The 23,673-nt window shown below is 45.8% G+C and overlaps 2 protein-coding genes across 9 annotated transcripts in view; one reads left to right on the forward strand and one right to left on the reverse strand.

Annotated features, from left to right (window-relative positions):
- Positions 1–1,473, forward strand: part of DMTF1 (cyclin D binding myb like transcription factor 1) — a 44,949-nt gene extending 43,476 nt beyond the window's left edge. For all 5 annotated transcript variants that reach the window (XM_047097350.1, XM_047097352.1, XM_047097351.1 and 2 more), the window contains one exon: positions 105–1,473. In XM_047097350.1, the coding sequence (XP_046953306.1) occupies positions 105–214 (110 nt within the window). In that variant the 3' untranslated portion in view covers positions 215–1,473. The remainder of the gene's footprint in view (positions 1–104) is intronic.
- Positions 1,291–23,248, reverse strand: TMEM243 (transmembrane protein 243). 4 transcript variants are annotated; one of them, XM_047097358.1, is made up of 5 exons: positions 23,044–23,248; positions 22,051–22,350; positions 4,327–4,377; positions 3,261–3,365; positions 1,291–1,900 (listed from the first exon to the last, which is right to left on the reverse strand). In XM_047097358.1, the coding sequence occupies exons 2-5, from the start codon at positions 22,126–22,128 to the stop codon at positions 1,778–1,780; spliced, it is 357 nt and encodes a 118-aa protein (XP_046953314.1). In that variant the 5' UTR covers positions 22,129–22,350; positions 23,044–23,248; the 3' UTR covers positions 1,291–1,777. The 4 variants fall into 4 exon arrangements, with proteins under 4 accessions (XP_046953314.1, XP_046953313.1, XP_046953312.1 ...); XM_047097357.1 differs by lacking the exon at positions 23,044–23,248 and adding an exon at positions 22,718–22,844; XM_047097356.1 differs by lacking the exon at positions 23,044–23,248 and adding an exon at positions 22,586–22,844.
- Between the last annotated feature and the right edge of the window lie 425 nt (positions 23,249–23,673).

Consider the following 23,673-nt stretch of genomic DNA (forward strand, 5'->3'; position numbering starts at 1 on the left):
ACAGTAGTTCATCATCTTGTTTAACTTTGCACTTTGGTAGAGTACTTACTCTAACTTCTTGACCTGGTTTAGAGTACATACACTTAAAACTTAACTTCTTACAGATCCAATACTCCAACATCATCGAGAAGAATCAAATATCATTGGATCATCTTTGGGCAGTCCTGTTTCAGAAGACTCAAAGGATGTTGAAGATTTGGTCAACTGTCATTAGGTAATTCTTAAAAGACAGGTACCTCAGGCAAAGAAGCCACACTGTTAATTACATCTCCAAAGAAATAGGAGCAACTCCCAAGAGGCTGAATTTACCATTCCTATGGCTTTTAAATAGCTACAGTGCTGAAGCCACATACAGTGTTGCTGCTATGACTTTTTACCTCCTTTAAATGGATCATCTGAGGTTTAGTCTTATGACAGTGTGTAGGTGACTCAAGTATGGAGGACTTAACTGCATAGATCCCTGTGATTAGTGTTAATTGACAGCAGGGAATTTCATTCAGCTACTGAAAAAAAGTTTACAATCACCAAAGCTTAACTACTCTGTTTTAAAAGCAGTGATATTCATCTCTGAAGATCAGACATGGCTCTATCCATTCTCAAGCAGGCCTTTTCATATTTCAGAGAAGTCCTGTCAACATGGTGTGTGGAGCTTATCAGCGACCCTCAAAAATGTTAAGTATCCTTAGTCTGAAAGTTAACCAGCATACACACACACACACAGAGACCTAAGAGACGATTGTGTGGCGGTTGCTTTTGGTTTACCCATTGCTGGCAGTGGGAGCTGATTTAGGCTGGGTACACAGAAAAGCATTAAAAGAATTAAAATTCACTACAGGTTTTTTACTACTTTTAAAGGGAATATGGAAGAGAGTAGCAACACAGCTCACCAGAAGCTAAGCAGACTTTTCACCCCTTCGGAACCCCCCGTTGTTGGTTTACAAAGTTAGCACTTTGAAGTAAAATTAAACTAAATGACAAAGGAAGGAAAGTTGCCTACCCCATACCAGGCGTGTTTCTTACGCGTTTTGCTATACAGATGACCCAGGAAATAGTTGAGGAAGGTATTGCAGTCTGCCCTTCACTTTAGTGCATTAGCTGGTGGGGTGCCACTTAACTTCTCCCTCTCAGGCAGTTTAAAAACACAAAATTTGCTTCTGTTAGCAAAGGAAAGAAATCAAGAGTCATTCCTGTATTAGAGAAGGTTAAACCAAAATTAGCCTCTAGGATTTTAATGAACATGACCCCAATAGAAAAGCCACACACACACACACACACACACACACACAAAAAAAACTTGTATAAATTATTTTATTTATTACTGTAATTAGATCTTCACAATCAAAGTTGTCTTTTCACCGTCTGTGTTTTGTTAATGTGAAATTTAATTGTAGTTATAAGCAAAAGTTGGTTGCCTAGGGAACAATTGTATATTCAGTTTAACAGAAATAAAAGAATATTTGTCTTAAAATGCAAGATTGTCACATAGCCTTTCGCCATGCACCTACATTATAAAAAATTTTAATTTCAAAAGTGAAAATTGCTTGTGCTGTTTGAGCTTTAAGGTTTGGAATGTTTCAGTGCAACATCAGCTCCTTAAAGAAAAAAGCAAAGCAATCTAGGATACGTCTCCCCTGCAAGAGGGAATTTTAGATTTACAATTAACATGAAAATCATGTATCAGACTTGCACAGGAGATTCTTCAGCACACCTGACCCAGCTCTTACAGTCCAAGTGTACAGCTTCGCAGAGACCTGATAAGTGTTTCTCCTCGGCAGCCTCACTTCCCCACGTCATGGAAGTACAGGTTTGCACATATACATAACATGATGAGCGAAAATAAGATGTAGTAAATTAGGTTTCTAAATTTCGGTTCTAGGTCTCCTTGTCGATACCAGTAGATCTAAAAAGAAAAGAAGCATTAAGTCAAAGTTTAATTAACAGTCACTGGTCCTGGCATTAAAAAATTTTAATTCAACTAATCTTTTTTTCCACTGTGACAGATTTCATCCATATAAACTTTTCTCCCTCAATGAGGCCCTCTTTACTTTTAGTCTACATTCCTAAAACTAATGCAGCCAGAATGTAATTTTGTTTCCCTTTTTTCTAGTAGTACGAGTGTCCACACCCAAGATTATGCTTATTCCTGCTTTCTCACCTTTGGTAATGTTCAAACCGATAGTCATCCAGTTATTGACCAGCTATCCAAGAATTTGTACCTTGTAGATCTGTTTTAATTCTATGTGAGTAAAAAGTACAGCTCTCTTTAGGTACTGGGAAGGAGGGTAACTTTTAAATTCACGGAGCAGAGTCAGATTGCCAATACAAAATAAGAGCTTTTATACCAAACTAGACCCTGTGTGTCATTCCGGGGCGTTAGGCCGGGAGAGTGGGGAGCATCTCTGGTAGCTTTGTTCCAAAGGCTCTGGAAGGGCGTGGGCCAAGTCTCCCTCAGATCATAGGAGTCAAGCAAACAAAGTCAATTAGATAAACACATCACTATGAAGATATAAGCCCCATGTGAATCAAAACTATTGTTTTTAAGGGTGTCATTTATAGTATTGGTTCTACCTCTTCTCAAAAGAAATGAAACAACAAGCCAACTAATGAATGACTAAGCCCCTGTCCAATATCCAAGTGAGGACCTATCACCATCTTTGTTCCTTTATGTAAAAGTCAAGCATCTTTATGGTAAAATTGTACATTCTTGTGATAAGGATACAACTGTAGCTTAAGATTTCCCAGGAGATTCTTGGGTTAATTACTTTCATTTGGGTAGATATGCACAGAGATTAAAATAGACTAATTTTGTAATTATCAGAAATAAATCCAGAGTGCTATGTATCTCTTCCCTTAAGAGCAGTACTGGCATTTGCCAAAGCCTGTTGGACCCTGTATGTTGTAGCCCTTGAAGGAAGATGAATTAAGTAAGTTAAACTTAAACCTTAAGTTTTGGCCACCCAAGTCTTAACTCTTTTTTTTTCCCCCCTTCCTCCTGTTGGGGTTTTTTGTTTTTCACTTTCAAAGGAAAAGAGTTTTCCTTTAGATAGGAACTTAACTTTGAGATTTAAGGGAAAAGGAAACTGATTCCAAAGATAAATAAAATATCTGAAATTAGTAAATACTGAGAATTCTTAACATTCTTGGTGGGGCCAGGACTAGGGGGTAACTAGACACACCCCTTCTTATAGATCTAAGGCTGGGAATCTGTCCTAGGTAGGCACTGCAGCAGTCTGCCCTCAAGGGTTGTCAGTAGTACTCACAAGTATGCAGGCAGTAATACTACTCAAAGAGATGCAGACAGCAAAAAATATATTCAGCGGTTTTGGAGGTAGTTGAGGGAAAACAAAAGCACTGATCAGCGTTACCTGTATGAAGAGAAACTGTGTCAGGCCTTAGGAGTAATTCCAATAGTAGGCTAGACTGGAGTTTAAGCAATGTCCTATTATATAGTATCTACCACCAGGTATGTTAATAGTAAAGTATTTGTAAATCTGTTCCAGTGTCTTACTTCTCTTAGCACTTCCTCTTCCTCTTTCATCAAAGGAGACAAAACATCACAGCTCAGAAAACTAGCGAAGCTCCAAAAAACCCTCTTAACAAAAAGATGAGAAAGCATTTAAACCTCATTCCAGGATTAAGGATTACATTGGAAAAAGTTCAACCTTTGTTATGTTATTTTGAATACTTCAACAAAAATGAAAACCAAAACAGTTTTTGCTGAACATTCTGGAGAATACTCAGGTTTCTAATACACTGGAGTTCTATTTCTACCATAGATAAAACATGATACCCATTCTTTTTATTAAGAAGTCAATGAAACAAACTTCACTAAAATTCGTAGACTTAATAAAAATGTGGCATCTTTAGACCACAGAAAATATAGCTTGTCTTTATTTTACAGTGATAACACCAAGCTATACTACACAGGATGCCGAACTGTTACATGACCAAATAATCTTTTTAAACCAAAGGATAATGAATGTGCTTTAGTAATAAATTAAGGTAGTAGAAGGGGGCAGTTGTGGGTTATGTACAACGTTCCTAGACAAGGCAAACTCAGAAAATCGAGTTATTTGCTGTGTGCTATTTCATATACTCAACTGAAGGTTGAAATCAATTTAGCTCTTCCTGTTACCAACTGCAGTTTTATTCAAGCAGTAATGAAACTGAAAGCATTAATTTAACTATGACTTCAGTACTTCACATGGTCATGTACTGGCCCCTTTTAAGTTTTTTGTTTTTTGGGTTTGAGTGTTAACCACAATACTCAAGTTTTCAATAACTTTGGTTCAGAGCCTGCAGAAGACACAAAATAAAGGTACTTACTAGAATCAATAAGGATGTTAAGCTGCCAACAACTAAATTGATGATTCGATCCTGAAATAGAAAAAAATTGTTTAGCCCTGTGATGGATCCACTTTCAGAAAGGTACAATGCTAGCCACTGGGGTGACTTAGAATTAAGACACCAAGGTCCTCCTGCCTCTCTCTGAGCTTGACACATACATACAACTGCCAGAAAGGCAAAGTGTACTGAGCCACCAGAGTGGAAAAGGCACTTGAGGAAGACAGGGACAACTAGTTGGAAAAAGTTTCTTGGGGCGCCTGGGAGGCTCAGTTGGGCATCCGACTTCCGCTCAGGTCATGATCTCACAGTTCATGAGGTCGAGACCTATGTGAGGCTCTGTACTGACAGCGTGGAGCCAGGAGCCTGCTCTGGATTCTGTGTGTCCCTCTCTCTGCTCCTCCCTGGCTCATAGTCTGTCTCCCTCTGAAAGATAAGTAAATATTTAAAATTAAAAAAAAGAAAGAAATGGTTCCTTGAAAGGACAGGCCATTTTTACACTACAGTCTTCTGAAAGCTGGGAAGGACTGAATGGGCAAGGGATGCTTATCAATACTCCAACGCACGCTGGGAACAGTCTGAACAGAAGCCAAGGGACGGGAGCCACTAGGATGGCCAGCCCAGAGCCGTGGGGAAGAGATCAGAACCAGACTGCAGGTGATGTTGAGTGCCGTGAGTTTGGACCTACTTGTGATACTGCTTACATGTCCTTCTCTAATGTCATTTACAAGGAGATGCTTCTGCTAGCAGAGGTCACACCATGCCAAGGCTGGAGGCAATCTCAGACCATCTAGTCCAGTGCCTTTCCAACTTACTTAGTAGCAAAAACCTTCAATACGTAACACAAGTAGAATCATATGGCTGAATTTGCAGCCTGGGGTCTTACCCATTGAGCCTTCTCTTCATTCCTATGCCCACCCAAACAATTCCACAGGATGGTTTGAAATTCTTCTAGGGCACCTGGGTGGCTCAGTTGGTTGAGCATCTGACTTCGGCTCAGGTCATGATCTCATGAGCCCCATCAGGCTCTGTGCTGACAGCTCAGAGCCTGGAGCCTGCTTCGGATTCTGTGTGTGTGTCTCTGTCTCTCTCTCTGCCCCTCCCCCACTTGTGCTGTCTCTCTCAAAAATAAAAAACCAACATTAAAAAAAAATTTTTTTTAATTTCTCATATAATTCAATCCTCATTTTATAAGTTAATATAAATTTAGGTCCACTGAGTGTGGTTAAATTATTTGCATAAAGTCATACAGCAAGTAAAAAGCAACTATTTTAACATGTTTCCCAAATCAAGATCACTGGCTAAATAAAGTTTCAGCTGTAGGGACTAAAAAGTTCAAATATTTTATACATATATAAAACTAGTGTATATATAATAATATTAGTAATATATAACACATGTATAATATATGGATTTACAGAACAAAGTCCTAAGAGTTTAAGACCTGATTTAAGAAACACTATTTTCAGGCAGCGAGAATACCAAGTAGTCTTATTTCTGAGAAGTCAAAACTGAGCAATCAGTGGTGTTAATGAGTGTTCTGGTAACATCTGAGCAAGGACCAGCAGAATATGGACCACGAGCAGCCAGAAAACAAAAGCTCACAGATGGAAGGGCACAGGAACAAGCACAGAGAAGCAAGTGAATCCAGAGCCATTTTCAAGTTGTCTGCATTTAAAGAGAAGAATCCAAAGTTAAGAGGCAGGCAAAGCTGGGAGGGAAAAGTGAAGGGAAGCCAAGCATTAAACTGGGTGTGTTTGATCTAATCAAGGACAGACCACTCTGCAGACCAAGGCCACTGCAATTCACACACTGTGGAGGACAAAGGTAACAACTGACCACACCCTCACTTCTCATCTCATAGCTAGAGAAGCCTGCCCAGCAACAACCATCTGTGAGCGAAGAGACCCAGGGGAAAATTACGATCACTAATCACTTCTTTCCACATGCAAGACAAATGTGTGTGTGTGTGTGTGTGTCTTAACCTAAGATGTAGAGACCGTCTATTAATGGGAGCCCCATTGTCTTTACCTTAGGAAAAAGGTTCAACTTAACTCCTGTCTGTACTGAGAATATCTGCTCTGAGTTCCAAGGATTTGCAAAAGTTTACAAAGGTCTGCTCTGTGAGGTTTTACCTCACAACAACAGCTGTTTTACCAATAGAAGACAGGGAAGAGGTTCCGCTGAGGTAGCCAAGAAGCATCACTTATGTCCAAACAGCAAGATGCCAATTAGGATCCAGAGCAGGAGGAAAAATAATAGTAATAGTGAAGGGATGGTAACTATGCCAAGACCTTGTACCTATCTTCTACAAATCCTGGGGTGAAGTGGCATTAGGACTCTTACAGGTGACAAAATTGGCTCTGGGAAACAATTTGTCCAAGGTCTCAGATCAGTAAGTGAAGGAGACAGGATTCAACGCCAAGAGAGTGGATTCTGTTGACACTTCTCACTGGAAGAACACCTACAGTTGCTACAGCTGGTCTAGACAAACAGAACAAGACACTTAGCACGGAGATTACTTTTCAAGGCTTTAGTAGCTCCCCCAGGTCCCAGTCTCCAAAGAGAAAACACTGTAAGGAAATAATTATAAATAGTCAGCATTTCAAAGGGCAGTTTTCAAACTAATATGCACCAAATCAGAAAAAAGTACATGAAAAGAAATAATTTCTCAAAGAAACTCTCTTCCCCAGTTTTATTATTATCCTATTTCCATCTATCAAAACTTCTCCCCTCCCAGATCTTTCTTCAGACCTTGTACTGCTGCTTATTTTCACTCCCCCAGAAAGCCCGACAGGATCAGAATCAGCCTTGATCCTACCTGCAGAGAGGATAGGATACAGAATTGGGACATCCTTGCCAAAGACTCAGCAACAAGTTCAGAGTCTTAGCTTATATGCATATTATGTATATATAAATATATATATGTACACATTAGCACAGAAAATAGAGTATAGTTTTGTGAGGAATTCTGCATGTATAACCTTGTAAGCGATTTATTCATTTAAACACCTCAATTATATCTCATTAAAATGAAAAAAATTCCTATATTCCAGATGCAAACACAGCAAATAAAATGGTCTTTACCTTCCACAAGTTGATACCATCCAGAGCTCAAGAGGGCACTAAGGCGAAAGGGAGAGAACCTAAGAGAAAGTCAAATCTGAAAGAGGACTAGCAGATGAACAGAAAGCAAAGAAAAGGTGGCCCATGAAGAAGGAACTTAACCAAGACCCCAGAGAGAACAAAAGCATGGCAAATGGACATGGCCAGTAGTTGAGCCAGCTTTGTCAGAGCTGAGAAAAGGGGCTGGAGTCAGCCTGGGCCCAAAGCAGTTAAGTCTTCATCTAACTTTGAAATGGAGAAGGAGAACACGAAGAACATACATCCCAATGGTTTGTACCTGGGATGGCAGAAGGTAACCCCGTAAAGTAAGGAACATACAATCTCCATTTACTAATGAGTAACTAGGTTCAATGGGATTCATCTGTCAAGGTCATAAGGCAGGTAATGGCCGAGTCTATCCAATGCTCTTAGCAAAATGGAGGCCAAAGGTCTAAGAATCCTTAAACTAATCTGTGTGGACCCTGAAATTTTAAGAGTTAAAGAGATGAAGGTTCTCATCTCCATTCTGCCACTGGCTAACTCTGAGTCTACCACATCAGAGGATTGGGCTACATGGTATCTGGTCCCTTCCTGCTTTAACAGTTTCTGGTTCTGAATCATCAGCTTCAGACTGCACTTGGGCCAGAGTAGAAGGCCTACTCCCCAGCAATCAAAAAGCAGAGGAGCCCCCAATCTTGCCTGGTCAGTCATTAGCCAGCATCCTGATACAAGACAGAGAACCCCAAACTCATGTCAAATGCTCAGGTGTTTAATGATGGCTCTGGGAGGAAACTGGCAGTAACTCCCCAAATAACCAAAAACTGGCATTTGCCCTCAGCAACCTGGAAACATCCTGGTTCTAGACTGTTTGGAATGCTAACATTTCCAGAGCCACTTATTTTTTGTCTACTTCCAAAATGGATTTCAGGACTTGGGCTACTGTAGTAAAATTCTAACCCATTTAAGTAACAATAAAAAGATCAAGGCAGATTTTCTAAAGGGGTTTGGCAAGTGGAAAGATAGATGATGAACATATATAAATTGAAGCAAAGAAAACGTTTCTGATTTAAGCTCAAATGTTAGCCCTAAGCACTCCTGACAACCAAGTGGGAAGTGCAATAGGGTTTAAAAGCGCTTGCTAATTATTAAGCACACTGGATCATTAGAAGAGACAAACTTCTGGATCTAAGAGTTCGTGGCATGGGTCTCTGCAAATACACGGATGCAGAAAACACAGCTACTTAACACATAACCGTCTCACGTTGACCCACAAGATAAACAAAGGGCGTAATGTTCTCAAAAGAGTGAGCTGTAGGGTGGGAGGTGGGATGGCTGATGTGCCACACTCCCTATCTGACCGCTCACCCTTCAGAGCTCAACTCGAACAGCAAGTCCACTGTCCTTCCTTTCTGGCCACCATCCTCGGGCATACCCCACCTCCCCCCTCACTGTCCTTCAGGAAGAGATGTGCTGGTCTTGGGGCTCCAAGATCACATTGCCCAGATTTATGCTTCCTGCATCGCAATAAGCTCTCTGAGCCATATCCTCCATCAGGACTGGCAGTTAGCTTAGGGCGAGGCACGCGGCCTGTCTTCCGTGCAGCCCGGCACACCTCCTGCGCTCTGAGGAGAGAATCGTCAAGAGAAGCGGCAGAGGGCATTTTCCTTAGAGGGTCTCTCACCACCAGAGGCCACTTTCGTCACTCATTGGGGGCCCGGCTCCTCAGAAATCTCAGCTCCCAGGCAACAGAGCACGTGGCCTCACCGTTCCGGGATGGGCACGCCGCAGCACGGGGACGGGGACACCACTGCACCCAAGCGACGGCCTGGTTCCGCAGCCCACAACGTCAGGTTTTTGCCAGCCACAAAGGCCCGACAGCCCACTGGTGCCTCCCAGGCTAGGTCCCATTAGTTCCATGGAATTATCTAGGTTTCCCTATGTGAGGACAAGCCCAGTTATGCATTTTCCGCCAGGGCAAGACCAAGCCCCGGTTTCAGAGGCACGGCAGCAGCCCCTGCTGCGGAGTCCGTCCTTCGGCAGTGCTGGTGGTCACTCCCAGGGAGTAGGAGGAAGGAAAACAGGAGGGTCTCTGCAGAAAAGAAAACCCCTGGAGGGACAAAGCCATGGAAACGTGCCCTTCTACTCCCTGGAAGGAGACAAGAGGGGCCAAGGGCTGGGGTAAGACTGAGAATTCCATTTTTGGTGTCGCCTCTAACTTTGTGACTCCTTATTACCCTGCTCCTCAAACACCAGAGATCCCAGCACACCCACTCCCTCCCACTAAATGTTCTCCCATCAGTCCTCATACCCACACTTGCAAGTCCTGTGAGCCATCCCTGTGAGCCCCCAAAACCTGTTCCATGTGAGCAAATGGCTTTGTGGACCTGCAGACTTCTCCCACACCCTGGATTTCCCCTGCTGCCTCGGTCTCTGAACGCGGTCCCCGAGAGAGACTGTGTCACCCTCATACTCATCCCCAGTGCACTGGGCTGGGCTGTAGGGTGCAGGGTGTTCCCCGCTTCACGGGCCAGGTGGAGTTAGCAACTTCAGTTAATATCCTCTGCTACGGGCTGAGTGTCTGTGTCCTCCAATTTGTCAGGCTGATACCCTTATGCCCAATGTGACCATATTAAGAGGTGGGGTCTTTGGGACATAATTAGACCACGAGGGTAGAGCCCTCTGGAATGGGATTAGTACCCTGATGGGGGGCTCCAGAGATCTCCCTCGCCCTTTTGGCCATGTGAGGTTGTAGCTTGTGTTTGCACCTCATCTCGGACTTCCAGCCTCGAAAACAAAGAGAAAAAAAACGTTTGATGTTTATAAAATCCCCGAGTCTGTGGTATTTTGCTGTGGCAGCCCGAACGGACTAAAGCATCCTCTTTAAAATCTATGTCCCTGGCAATAACCGGTCGACTTCTTCCCCTCGTCTCAGTTACTTCACTTATTTCAGCACCTGCTTCGGCCACATCTATATTCCTGCAACACTCTGCCCTACGTACACCCACTGACTAGACCGTTCCCCATCAGTTACACCAAAGCTCTAACTTGAGGGCCCCCCTATCAATTTCGGACCATGGAGTCAGCAGCTTCTAATGCATGGAAAACTCCCTAGTGGATCTGTTCATCTGCTCTTCATGCTTTGAAAACCCAGACCTGAGTCCCTCCAAACCCTTGACCGCTTCTATGCTCTGGCACGAAGCCTCGCTGTGAAGCCTTTCGACTGTCCTAACCCTACCTACCAGTTTCCCGTGCGTCTCCCAGGGGCCAAGTATTCCTTGTTCACTGTCACACTGTGGGCCACTCACTACACACGGCCACATGGCTGCAATCCAGCCCAATGCTTCTCTCCAAGCTGCGCACCCTGGCACCAGCCTGCATCACCCCACTGGCAGGAAAACCTTTCTGTAATTCAGACAAAACCAAGCTATGTGGCTTGGGAAGCTGCCACTGTCCAGAGTGGAAATAACCTTCTGACTGTATAAAGGTGCCAGAGAACTGGATAGTAGAACTGGTCATTTCCCTCTGCTGACCACAGTACCCAGCACATACTGGATGCCCAAATATTAGCTGAAATACACACTACCTGAGTTTACTGCAAATTCGTGTTTTCAGCTGAGCCTTCACTGTATTGCCACTGCCTTGTGAGTGAACTGTCGCTGTCTCTCTCCAGAAAGCGGTTTGCAGATCCGTCTCAACTCAGCTTCCTGATCCCACTCTTGAAGCCTATACATCAGCAGACATCCTTTTAAAAATTAGATGCTGGGGCGCCTGGGTGGCTCAGTCGGTTAAGCGTCCAACTTCGGCTCAGGTCATGATCTCACAGTCCAGGAGTTCGAGCCCCACATCGGGCTCTGTGCTGACAGCTCAGAGCCTGGAGCCTGCTTCACATTCTGTGTCTCCCTCTCTCTGCCCCTTCCCTGCTCATGCTCTGTCTCTCTCTGTCTCAAAAATAAATAAACATTAAAAAATTTTTTTAAATAAATAAATAAATAAGATGCCAACAACAGGAAGATAACTCCTCCTGTTTCCACCCCTTTCAGCCTGAAGAGGATCAAAAGGTGACCAGCTTCTCTGATCCTGCACCTGTTTCCTGGCTCAAGTTAATTATCACCATTTCCGGCTTTATGTTCAATCTCTCCTTCATGGAGTCCATCTCCAGCCCAAAAATCTCAATTCCCTCCAACATCGGAAGAGCCTTCCATCCATACTGCATCCCACTTTGATGTTGGTCATTCATTCTCCATTCATTTTACAGGCAAAGTGTTAGGAAATTAGGAAGAAAATCAAACAGGGTCAATGGAGAGTGACCAGGGTGGAGATGGGGGGCTATTTTTAAAAAAAGGTCAAAGAATCCTGAGGATGTGACACTGAGCAGGGGCCTTTATAAGGGAAAGGAATGACACAGGCAAGGATCTGGCAGAAGGGTATTGCAAACAAGCCACTGCAGCATGTGCAAAGGCCCTGAAGCAGGAGTAAGCTTGGGTACTAGATGAATAAAAAAGGGGGGGGGGTGCAGAATGACTGAAGCTTATAATAAGGAAGAGAGAGAGAAGAAAAATGATTTGTTTAATGCCTTTCTATCTTCCGTGCGGTACATACATGCTCTTGTGAAAAAAGATAACTACCCAACATATATTACACCTCCACAGACGTAGTATGCGCTCAGTTAATAACTGAATACAAGCATACATACATTCACACTCAACAACCTATAGCCTCCAGAAGAAAATCATTCTTCCTAGTACAGCATTCAAGGCTCTCCGCCCAGCCCAGCTTTTCCTCTGTCACAGTGGTGCTCAGAGTTCCTTTACCATTTCCTGTACTTTCCTGCTCCTACCCCTTTGACACAGCTGGACCTCCTGCTTGGGATTCCCAGTCACCTCCTCCCATGAAAAATCCTACATTTGCTTCAAGGCCTAAGACTCAAAAGCCCTCCGATCTGGTGCCCCAACTATAATTTTCTCTAGCCCCTACAACAGGCTTCCAGCACTTTGCTCATTCTTTCAATAAAGGCCTCAACCCCATTTTAAATTCAAAACTTATCCTCCATAACCCACAAGAGCTTCACGTCATTAAAGACAGTGATTATCTTCTTTTATGAGGGAAAGAGCAAACAATCCATTCAGCATGTATGAAATGTCCAAAGGACACCACTTCCTACCATTGTTAACCAGACTGAGTGATTCAGACCCTTGAGCCACATCCTACAATTCTGTTTCAAAAGTCTTTGCATTTCTCGAACGTAAGGGTTCCAATACCATAAATAAGTGGCCAATTCTCGGAAATGATTTTCCTTTTATTTCTTCCAAATCACAGTGCAAAACTTCTTGTCAGGAAAGTTCTGGGAATGGCCCAGTCAGAGGTCTTAAGAGGCAGCCCTATAGGAATAAACATACCGAGAGGACGTAAAACATGGAAGGTTGGGGCCCAGATGAAGCAGGAAATCTCACACCTTCCAGTGGGTTCATTTGGTTCCCCCAGAGCTACATACTCTTAAGTAGGAACACCCCTCACACTGTCATCTGGAGCAAACCTAGGGACAGCATCCAAAGGGTGGAAAGCCAGGGGACACCTTATCTCACTGGCAAAATCTAGGTGATAGTGTACTTGATCATAGGTGCTACTGCTCAGACTTCCCGAAGACACATGGGACTTTGAACAATGCCAGGAGCAGAGGCAGCGTAAGACAGTATTTATGAGAACGCAGACACGCCCATGCTTTTATCACCCTCACACCCCCAACTCTCACAAATGCACCATGACCACCACCACTGCGTGTACATCTGAACACCAACGGCCCCCCCACCTCCATTTGGACAAAGTACCATGCATAGACATCTTTAAGTGTTTCCCTTATTTCACAGATCGGTATTTTGAAGTACTTTGCATTTGTGAATACTTTTGTATATCCATCCCGCCAGATTCTTTCTCATAGACATGTGCACTTGAAATGTATTAATTTTATTAAAGCACCACTTAGGGACATTCGGCAGCAGTAAAAATAGAGAACGAACCTACTCCACAAGTTTAAGGGGCAAAATAATCCCTAGAGTTGGTACCCACAGGAAATGCCTTATTTTATGTGCCATGACCTTCAGCACAGGAGGCAGAGTACAACACTATGAGGTGAGGTGCCTGATGGACCAGGCATTTTTCTTCTCCTGCCATATGCCAGCCTATGTCCTTAAAGGAGTCACTCAACTTTTAAGCCTAAATCGCCATATTTGTACAGTGGTCAAACATGCACAGTTGCTCTAAGGATTTAGAGATAATATATGTCAAGCCCCTATAACAGAGTGACATTTACCAGAGCCAGTCAACAGCTGCTAATATGGCATTGGTATTATTTCTACATCTAATGAGGTGTCTTACCAATGACATGTTGGGTCCTCAGAGATGAGCGGGAATGGAGACGGTCCAGATCCTGGCCCCAATTTCTAAGTCAGTCCCAATTTCAAATGCATTCCATCATTCCCACAGGGACACTCAAATCTGTCAATCCACTTGATCCTAAAGCAGCTCAAAAAATATTAGAGGGGCGCCTGCGTGGCTCAGTTGGTTAAGTCTCTGACTCTTGATTTCAGCTCAAGCCGTGATCTCACGGTTCATAAGATGGAGCCCCCTGCACTGGGTTCTGCACTGACGGTGCAGAGCCTGCTTGAGATTCTCTCTCCCCATTTGCCCCTCTCTCTCATGCACACACTCTCTCAAAATAAACTTTAAAACGCTGCATGTGTGTGTATGATCATACATACACATGGTCCACAGACTGACCGTACGAAAAAAAGGACTCATTTCAGTAGACCCAGCCCACCACCACACACCTGCAAAACGCACACCTATCGAGAGGACAACTCAGCAGACCAGACAGCCCTCTTAGAGGCCAACCTCGGTTTATAGTTTTTACGCAATACTGTACGAAGTTTCCTACCTGCCCCTTTGCTGAAGCTCAGCAAGGAGAGGATCACATGAGGACTCTAACTGCATGAGAGCCTGAAGCACCATTTCCTGTTGTGGTATCCAGTGTTCCAGGTTTCTGAACACCAGCCCCCTCTTCTACTGTCACCCAGTATGTCCCAAGAATGTAGGTTACCCTTCTGATGTTGCTCCATTTTCACTTAAGGCTCAGCATACGTAACTCCAAGAATCGGGTAAGGCATTACACCCAGTGCCAGAGAGGCTGGAGAAATGAGGCAGCTGGCTTTTCTCAAGGAGGTTACACTCGGGTCAGGAAGGCACAATCTCAACAAATCCCAGACAACACAAGGAGTTAAGTTCCAGGGGGCACCTCTGGCCACCAGGCTCCTTTAAGGGCAGCATGGGTGCAGGCTGGGTTTTAAGAAAGGCTCTAAGGTGGAGACGGAAACGGAACAGGATTCAGATATTTGGAGAAGAGAGGGTGCTGAACCTCAGGAACAGGTTTCTTTACTCACTTAAACCTTTAAGAGGCTCTCCCTCGTAGTAACTTCAGGGGCTGCATACAGACACGTTCCTTCGCCACCTTGCAACACAATTATTAACTCTGTCCTTTCATTCTTTTTCCTGAAGCTAATTACAGAGACCAGGAGTGGGATGCCAGTTGAAATGTCTGTCTTGCAGAACCGGTAACAGACACCAGGTTAACATGTAACATACCAGGACCCTCTGGCTGGCACCAAGACTCTGAGGACAGCACATGATAACCTCAAGAAGTTTCAAGGCCCCCTTGAGAAGTTTCAAGGCCCATCCACATCCTGCCATGACTGCCACATATTCTGCTAATCATGTTCCTAGGATCAATAGGGCAACTCAGATTTGGCGATGCTCCCCTGTCTTCTTATTGGGCTGCCCTCCTCTTACTACAACTTTCTCTGCTTCACACCCAGTGACTCAGAGACAGGCTTACTGCACATCACCAATCCGATTTCAGGGTTCGGCAACAATGCTACGGAAAGGTAAACAGCATTTGCCCATAGCGGGAGACAGCTAAAAGCAAAGAGGTGGGTGGAGAGGCGCCAGCCTGCCCTGAGTGTCCACACAGCTTGGGTAAGACCCAGACATTTCAGCCCTCTCTATGCACCAGCATCCTCTGAGAGCCTTCCCAAGTTACCTCTGCCAGAGTCCAACCCCCAGAGATCCCCAGTCCTCTGGTCTAAGGATGAGAAAGAGCAAATTTATTATGGTAGGGAAGAAACAAACGATGGCCTGAATCATCCTGAACTGTCTCCAGCACAAGAAACCGCAACTCAAAGTGGTTTGTCAGGCTATCTGAGAGGCAAGGGGACGGTTGATCTGGTCCCTTGGGCTACGACCTCTCCCATGAGGGAGACAGGAGTTGTGCTCTGAGGTTTGCCCAGAAGCCGTGTCAAGAGGAAAGAAGCTAGAAGCCTGCACCCCTCAGAGGAGAGACTTCAGGGTTCTAGGCAGGGGGAAGGGCGGCAGCCAGACATAACCATCTTAATCGCAGCTTTGTCCTTAATTAAGCAGCAACCTTTAAACCCACCCTCCCACAAAAAAAGGACACGAAGGAGCACTCTCATTTTACACTATCATTTGCAGAAGCCACATGCCCCAAGTCTGAATTGCTATAACTGGAGTACCGGACATAAAAAGACCTTCCCCCCGCCCCCAACAATTTTATATGTTTTGTTTACAGGAAAAGAACAGAGGATGCTTTTTGTACACGGAACTCTTGCCTTTGGAACCAAAGATCTGAGCCTCAGGGCCCAGTAACTTGTCCTCTACACAGAGCGCTCCACCCCCACCCCGATCATCAGAGTTCAATGTATGCACCTTGGCCAAAGTCACTCATTTTCTTCTATAACATCCAACCACCATCATCACCCCCTTAGAAAATGAATCACTTATTTTGGGGATCAGTGACAAATCAACAGAATAGGCTGGTCTAGAAGGCAGTTTATACTATATTCTACCAGTATATTCCCGCTTGCTCCAGCAAGGAGGTGCTGGTTTGCGTTCTCCCCAGAGACAGCCATCCTCTCCCTCCCGGCCTGGGTTCACCCCATCTGCACTGGAACACACGGACTTCAGATGATTGGGAAGGTAGCCAGCAAACCGAACAAAGACCGACTCACAAGCTTGAGGTTAACATAGCGCCCCTCCATTACACAGAAAGACACCCAACTATGTGTTGTCCTAAGACATACTTTTAAAGGCAGTCCTGGAGGGGTTCCTGGGTGGCTCAGTCTGTTAAGCATCGGACTCTTGACTTCAGCTCAGGTCATGATGTCAGGGTTCATGAGATCAAGCCCTGTAAATCAGTGCTGACAGCATGACAGCCTAGAGCCTGCCTGGGGTTCTCTCTCTACCCCCACCCTGCTCGTGTGTGTGCTCTCCAAATAAATTAACTTAAAAAACAATAAAAAATAACAATAATAATAACAAAGACTGCCCTGCACAAGAGAGGGGGAATTTCTCCAGGTTTTAGTTCAGGAGGGAGGGAAGGAAGGAAGGAGCAAAGGATGAGGCTTTGTACGGCAGTATTTCCCAAAGGGTGTCCTGTAGAAACTGGTCTCATGAACACTCCCATGGGGGAGGTAAGAACTCCATACATAACACCTCGTGCCAGTCCTAAAAGGCTACGTCACCAACAGTCCAGAAGTACTACTTATCACTCTCTCCAATCAGAGTCCCTGAGAAAATTGCCATATTCAAGGTTCTGAGAAGTCCCACAGAAAAGAAAAATATTTTGTGATCATGATTATGGAACCACCGTAACTAAGAACTCACCTGCTTCAGAACCGTGCTGTCCGATAATGTAGCACTGGCTGTTTGTGGTTACTGAGCACCCGGAATGTGTCCAGCACAAACTGACATGGGCTCAAAGTGAAAAATACACACTGGATTTCGAAGGCTTAGTCCAGAAATGTAAACATATGTCTGCTTTTTATATTGATTGTACATTCAAATGTACTTAAGTTTATTTATTTGAGAGAGACAAAGAGAGTGAGCAGGGGAGGGGCAGAGATCCCAAGCAGGCTCTGCACTGTCAGCAAGGACCCTGACATGGAGATTGAACTCATAAACCATGAGGTCATGAGCTGAGCTGAAACCAAGAGTCGGAAGCTTAACCAACTGTGCCACCCAGACGCCCCTCAAATGTACTTTTTTTTTTAACCTTTTTTATGTTTATTTAGAGAGAGAGAGAGAGAGAGAGAGCGAGCGAGCATGTGCGCGTGAGCAAGTGGGGGAGGGGCAGAGAGAGAGAGAGAGGGAGACACAGAATCGGAAGCAGGCTCCAGGCTCTGAGCTGTCATCACAGAGCCCAACGCAGGGCTTGAACTCACGAACCGTGAGATCATGACCTGAGCCGAAGTCGGATGCTCAACCGACTCAGCCACCAAGGCTCCCCTCAAGTGTATTTTTGATAGGAAATTAAATAAGACATATTAAAATTAATTTTACCTGTTTATACTTTAGCATGGTTGCGACATTTAAAATCACATAGGCAGCTCACACTTTATTTCTACTGGCTAGTGCTCCTTTAGAAAATGCTAAGCTAGAGCATAGGCTTGGAAATCCCAGATATATCCATCCAGGTAACTGTGCCAACAGCTGTTTTTCACTCTAGAGAATATACATAACTATATCCCAGAACTTGGGAATGGATACAAATAGATGAAAACAACATTCTGACCAGGATTCTAAAGCTACCCCACCTAGCAATATGTAATTCCAAAGGAATGACAGTTTTCCAAAAAGATAAACATCGTTCCTTTCTTTCTTTGTCTATTATCCCTTCAATATTTAGGTAATGACAGAACTGCTTCACTTCGCCTTTCCCTCTATGGCTCTATGTGAGAGGGTATTCCTAAGCATCATGCAGAATTCTGAGTACGGGATCCCTGTACACGATGCACATACTTCATTTACCAAACTCTAAGTTTGAGTAAGTTTGGACTCTGGTAAATGAAGTACGTGCATCCCGTACAGGTGAAAACAAAAGTTCCTTCAGAGACTGCCCAAGAGAGCTGCTCGAGTCCCACTGGGTTACATATCAGTTGTTCTACAGTAGATTCTAGTATCTTTCACTTACTCTGTGACTCACCTGTTTCCTGTGAATGGAAAACTGGTATGTGAATGTCTATAGTGCTTTTCAAAGAATGTAGCACAGGGGCTCCTGGGAGGCTCAGTCAGATCAGCGTCTGACTCTTGATACGGGCTCAGGTCATAATCTCATGGTTCGGGAGTTTGAGCCCCGCATCGGGCTCTGCACTGACAGCGTGGAGCCTGCTTGGGATTCTCTCTCTCCCTCTCTGCCCCTCCCCTACTTGTATGCGTGTGCTGTCAAAATAAACATTAAAAAAGAATTTTTAATAAAAAACAAAGTACGTAGCACAGTCTGCATAATTTACCATTTACTATCCTATTCAACTCATGAAAGCAAGTTGTTAAAACATTACCAGGCAAGCACTAGTAGTGTGACTGAACAAGCAGCCTGCTATGTGTTTGGTTTCCTTAATTCCAAAAGTAACAATGCCCACCTCACAAAGGAATTGGGTGACCAAGCAAAGGAAAGGGGAACGCCTAGCAGGGTGCCTGTGGCATTGAGGACACACGACTTCCCTTAGGACGTTGCTCTGCTCTGTGGGCTTTCAGTCACCTTTGCCTTAAAGCTAGAGACTGGACCTAAAGCTCTCTGGTCCTTTCTCGATTTAAAATTGAGAGGCTATATGTGGTCAGTTGCTGTAGAGCAAACATGGTTACTGGAAGCTCAGAGGCTCTATCAGATTATGACAGGACGTAGGCTTTCCCCTTTCTGGATTTTCTCCTCAGGAGTTGTAATGTATTAAGTCTCACTGTTAAGTGACTTTTGTGTCCAGTTTCCTAGCATCTGAAAGAGAGCAAGCAGGGAAAACCTACACGTAGGGGCCAATGAAGGTTTTTCTCTGGGTCTGCAGGAACCCAGCCTGCTCTGGCACTGACTGTCCTCCATGGGAATGGCTCCACTGCAACATGTCCTACCCAGTTCCTGTGCCTTGCCCACTTCAGATCCTCCAATAAAATCATTTGCTGTCCTTAAAGACACAAATCTCCGTCTCTTCACACCTGACATCTCAACTTGTAAGACATACGATGCACAGATATACTCTTACCCTCAACCACACCCAGGCACCAGCAGAGCTCAGCTGTCGACCAAGCAAAGTTTGACGTAAGCTTCAGATGGCGAAGCAATTTCCCTGAGTGCGTGTACTGCACTTCAATAGCTAATGCTTTCAATAGCTGCTTTGGGGGCACCTGGGTGGCTCAGTCGGTTAAGCATCCAACTTGAGCTCAGGTTATGCATGATCTCATGGTCCCTGAGTTTGAGCCCTGCATTCGGGCTCTGTGCTGACAGCTCAGAGCCTGAAGCCTGCTTCCGATTCTGTGTCTTCCTCTCTCTGCCCCTCCCCTGCTCGCACGCGCGCTCTCTCTCAAAAATACACATTAAAATAAATAAAAATAGATGCCACTTTGGCTTCTAACTGTAAGTTAAGACCTTGGATATGGTTTAATTGTTATCCTTAAAAGAAATAACACTTTTGTGCTGACTGGAAAAAAAAAAAAAAAAGTCACGAGGTTTTCTCCCATCCTCAGACCACTGGTCTGTTTCTCAGTTCTGTGTAACTTCTCTATGTCCAATTATTCTGTCAGCCTCATGGAGGGGGCTAAAGGGAGCAATTCTGTTATCTGGAATTATATCTTATCTAAAAAAACTTTTTTTAATGTTTACCTATTTTTGAGAGAGAGAAAATCTGAAACAGGCTGCAGGCGCTGAGCTGTCAGCACAGAGCCTGATGCAGGGCTCGAACTCTCAACGGGGAGATCGTGACCTGAGCAGAAGTCAGACGCTTAACCGACTGAGCCAGCCAGGTGCCCCAATTATCTTATTCTTAACGTTGTCTCTGAGTAGCCAAATCTTCTGTTATAAATGCCCAAAGCTGCCTAAATAATGCCAGGCCCATATACTCTTGGACTAAATAATTATGAAGCCAACAGATAAACATTTTGAAAGGTTCTTGGATGGTTTCAACTTGATCACGGGCAATAGGAAACTTATAGTCATTAACTATCTAGGCCCAAGCAAGTCAGAAAACATCAATATTTCTCAGTGCCTCTATAAATCAAGTCATCTACTTCAGTATTCAGGGGCTGTGGGGCTTAAAAAGGGGGTCAGAAGTCTACATCACCCAGAACCCCAATCTGTGCACCAAGGCACATGAGGCTGACAGTGAACCTCTTAGCTCTTGGAACAGCTGGACAGTCAGGTGCCCTGGGTCCAACAAGCAGCAAGCTGCTGCCTCCACTCTCCAGTACTCAAATCCTCTTCTTGTTAAACCCCAATTTAGGGACATTTATATCTGAAAGCCCAAGGCTATCAGAAAATCTGAATGGAGAAGCCATCCAAGATCTTGCCAAAGCTTCCCAAACAAAAGTGACCAGTTTCTCCTGTGTACCCCAACATACCCCCTCTATGCCCCGCCATAGCACAGATCCAACGCATCACATTAGTTTACATATTTCCCTCACCTTTGTTCCTTGGATCCCCAGGGCCTGTCACATAACGCTCAATAACTGTAGCAGAAACAGGTACGTCTAATAAACTACAACCATGCTTCTCAAACCACAAGCAATGTGGGCAGGGATTATGCAAAGCCCCCAAATAAACAAGGTGCATCTTCCTAGAGATCAAGCTTAAAGCATTTTCTTGTTAAGATACTTTAAGAAAACAAGGACATCCACAAAGAATTTAAAAAATAAAGTAGTTGTCCTGTGGCAGGCTGGCAGCCCAAATTCAGGACTATGCCCCACACTCCCAGGTGTACAAGTTTCCAATCCTTGGTGTTAGAGGTCCCCCGCCAAAGCTGAGAAACCCAAGAAGCTCTGGACTCCACATGTGCCCTCCTTTCTGAGAGGCCTGAAAGTCCTTTTCAGGGGTGAAAGGTTACCAAGATCACTTTCTAGCTGGGAAAAAAAAAACAAAACAAAACAAAAAAAAAACCACAGGCTAATCTTGCGAAAACAACTCAAAGTTACGGCTGAAGACAGGAAAAGAGCTCTGTCTTCAATTACTGGCCCTGAGCATCACATGATAAAGCTTGTAAGAAGGCATTATCCTTGTCAGAAGGCTAAAACAAGATACTATAGCTTGTTTAGGTCCAGAGACTCTTTGATCCCTTCCAAGAATGGAATGCCATCAAAGAAAATCTCATTCCAAGCCTCTTTTTCTTTGCTTGGCTGCCTCAGTATAAACCCTTAATGGCTCTAGATAAATACTAATCAGAAGCACCTCTGCAGGGTTCTTTCTTACGAAAGCTTTGGTCTCACACCTGAAGCCTCTCAGAGATTAGCACTCGATCCCCACGGAGAGGCTTCCGCACTCCCCTGAAGGGCCCCTATCAGCCCAGAACTTCCTGAACTTTTCTCCACCCCGCCCCCCCCAACCCTGCTTTCAGAGCTCCGGGCCAACCCTACCCTCAAAAAGGAGCCAAGTGGCAGGACAAACATCTCAAGAGGGAAGCAGGATAGAAGAAACAGCTCTTTCTACCCACAAGTGCTTCTCGGGGCCGCAGACACACAGACACACAAACCCATTACCCTGGAATCCGGGTCTGCACTCACCTTGGCCGACGTCTCTCCGAACAGAGGTCTGTTGTCCAGGCCACTAGTGCCGTACGTCCTGGTAGTAAAGTCCTCCATTTTAGGGTTTCTTCGCTCTCCCCGGGCCACTCAAAACTGAGCCAGCATTACCTCCCGAAGTGGCAGGTCCACGACTCCCCACGTCGCCTATTCACCGAGCGCCCATGGCCGAAAGCCCTGGAGGGTTGGGGACGTCCCGCGGCGGCAGCGGGTGGGCGCTCAGACCCGGGGGACGAGGCCGCTCCGCCCTAGGCCCGCTCCCCTCCTCATAGCGAGCGGCCGCTGCAGGAAGTGAAAGGAAACAAACAGCGCGTGGCCGAGTCTCCTCGGGACGCCCCGCCCGGGCAGCTCCCACTTCCCCAAATCTCGGCGCTCAACCCCGCCGGACGCTGCGGCTTGCAAAGCAAATCGGCGGCCCCACGCTCCCGGGGCTACCCACGATCCCCACCCCTCACCACCCCATTACTTTACGCGATAGTTTCCCAACCTTTCTAAGTATTCTGGTGAGCACCAATACCTCCACGCTCGAGGAGGCGGTGGTCCTGAGAATTCATTACAAGCCCTTCTCCAAACCCCCGGCACCTCTCCACCCCTCCAGTTCTCGAGCGGCGGAAGAAGTGAAGTTGCCCGAGCCGAGCGCCCCTCGGACCTCTCCCGCAGCGGTGCAGCTTCAGGTCGCGGCCGCAGCCGCGCCGGGCAACTCGGTTCCCCTCTCAAGTGTTGCAACTACCAGCGCAGCGTCGCGCTTTCAGCAGCTCCCGTTCCTCTCTCAGCAGGAGAGTCGGCCCGGACCGCGCCAGCGGAAGAGAAAATCCCGCCTCGGCCCTGCACAGATTGGCCACCCTCCCGGGAAACGCCCCGCGCCCGCCCCGCGCCCGCCCCGCGCCCGCCCCGCGCCCGCCCCGCGCCCGCCCCGCGCCCGCCCCGCGCCCGCCCCGCGCCCGCCCCGCGCCCGCCCCGCGCCGCAGGCCAAACCTCTGCGTCCCCTGCCGCCCTCGCGCTGGGGAGTCCTGGTCCCCCCGGGGTCTGCTGGTCTCAGGTTCACACCCCCGCCGGGTTTCGGGGCCGAGGCTCTGCAGCGCCGGCGAGTCGCGCGTTGGAGAAAGAAGCCCTCCGGGCTGGCGAAGAGCGAGCTCGCGGGCCGAGCACTGCGCTGCAGATACCTCTTCTCAGCTTCCCCGGCCGGGACCCGCGGCCTCTGTCGCAAACCGACTCGGCCCGCCCAGGCTACGTCACGGCCGAGGCCGCCAATCCCGCGGGCGGTGGCGCCGCATTGGCTGCGGAGCTTTATTTCTAGAGGTGCCAGTTTATTCCCGGAGGTGCGGCCAGTCTCCCTGGTTGCGTGTTTCTTAGCCCGTTAGTAATTAGCGTCTGCGCGATCCACGTGGGCAAAAAACATTTCTGAAGGTAGCTTTGCATTTGGCTGAAAAGATCTTAAAAACAACCAGCCTAGTCTGCACGACTAGGACGCAACGGGGGTCACTGATAAATTTGGTTTAGGGTTGTTTGTGTATTTCTCTTTTTTGTTCTGTGATAGGGATCCTGTGGCGTTTAAAGAACAGTTGGGACGTGATACTTGTAAGGAAGATACTTCCTTGACTTGCC

Source organism: Lynx rufus, unplaced genomic scaffold (assembly GCF_022079265.1).
Source record: "Lynx rufus isolate CCGP_SWC_20201006 ecotype Redwood Valley unplaced genomic scaffold, mLynRuf1.p SCAF_4, whole genome shotgun sequence".
Classification (NCBI taxonomy): Eukaryota; Metazoa; Chordata; class Mammalia; order Carnivora; family Felidae; genus Lynx; species Lynx rufus.

Excerpts from the sequence above, each read along its gene's own strand:
- TMEM243 (XM_047097358.1), bottom strand. The coding sequence starts at position 22,128 with ATGGAGGACTTTACTACCAGGACGTACGGCACTAGTGGCCTGGACAAC. Across the intron at positions 4,378-22,050 it reads TCGGAGAGACGTCGGCCAAG|GATCGAATCATCAATTTAGT; the intron begins GTGAGTGCAGAC and ends TTTCTATTTCAG. Across the intron at positions 1,901-3,260 it reads GTATTACTGCCTGCATACTT|ATCTACTGGTATCGACAAGG; the intron begins GTGAGTACTACT and ends TTTTCTTTTTAG.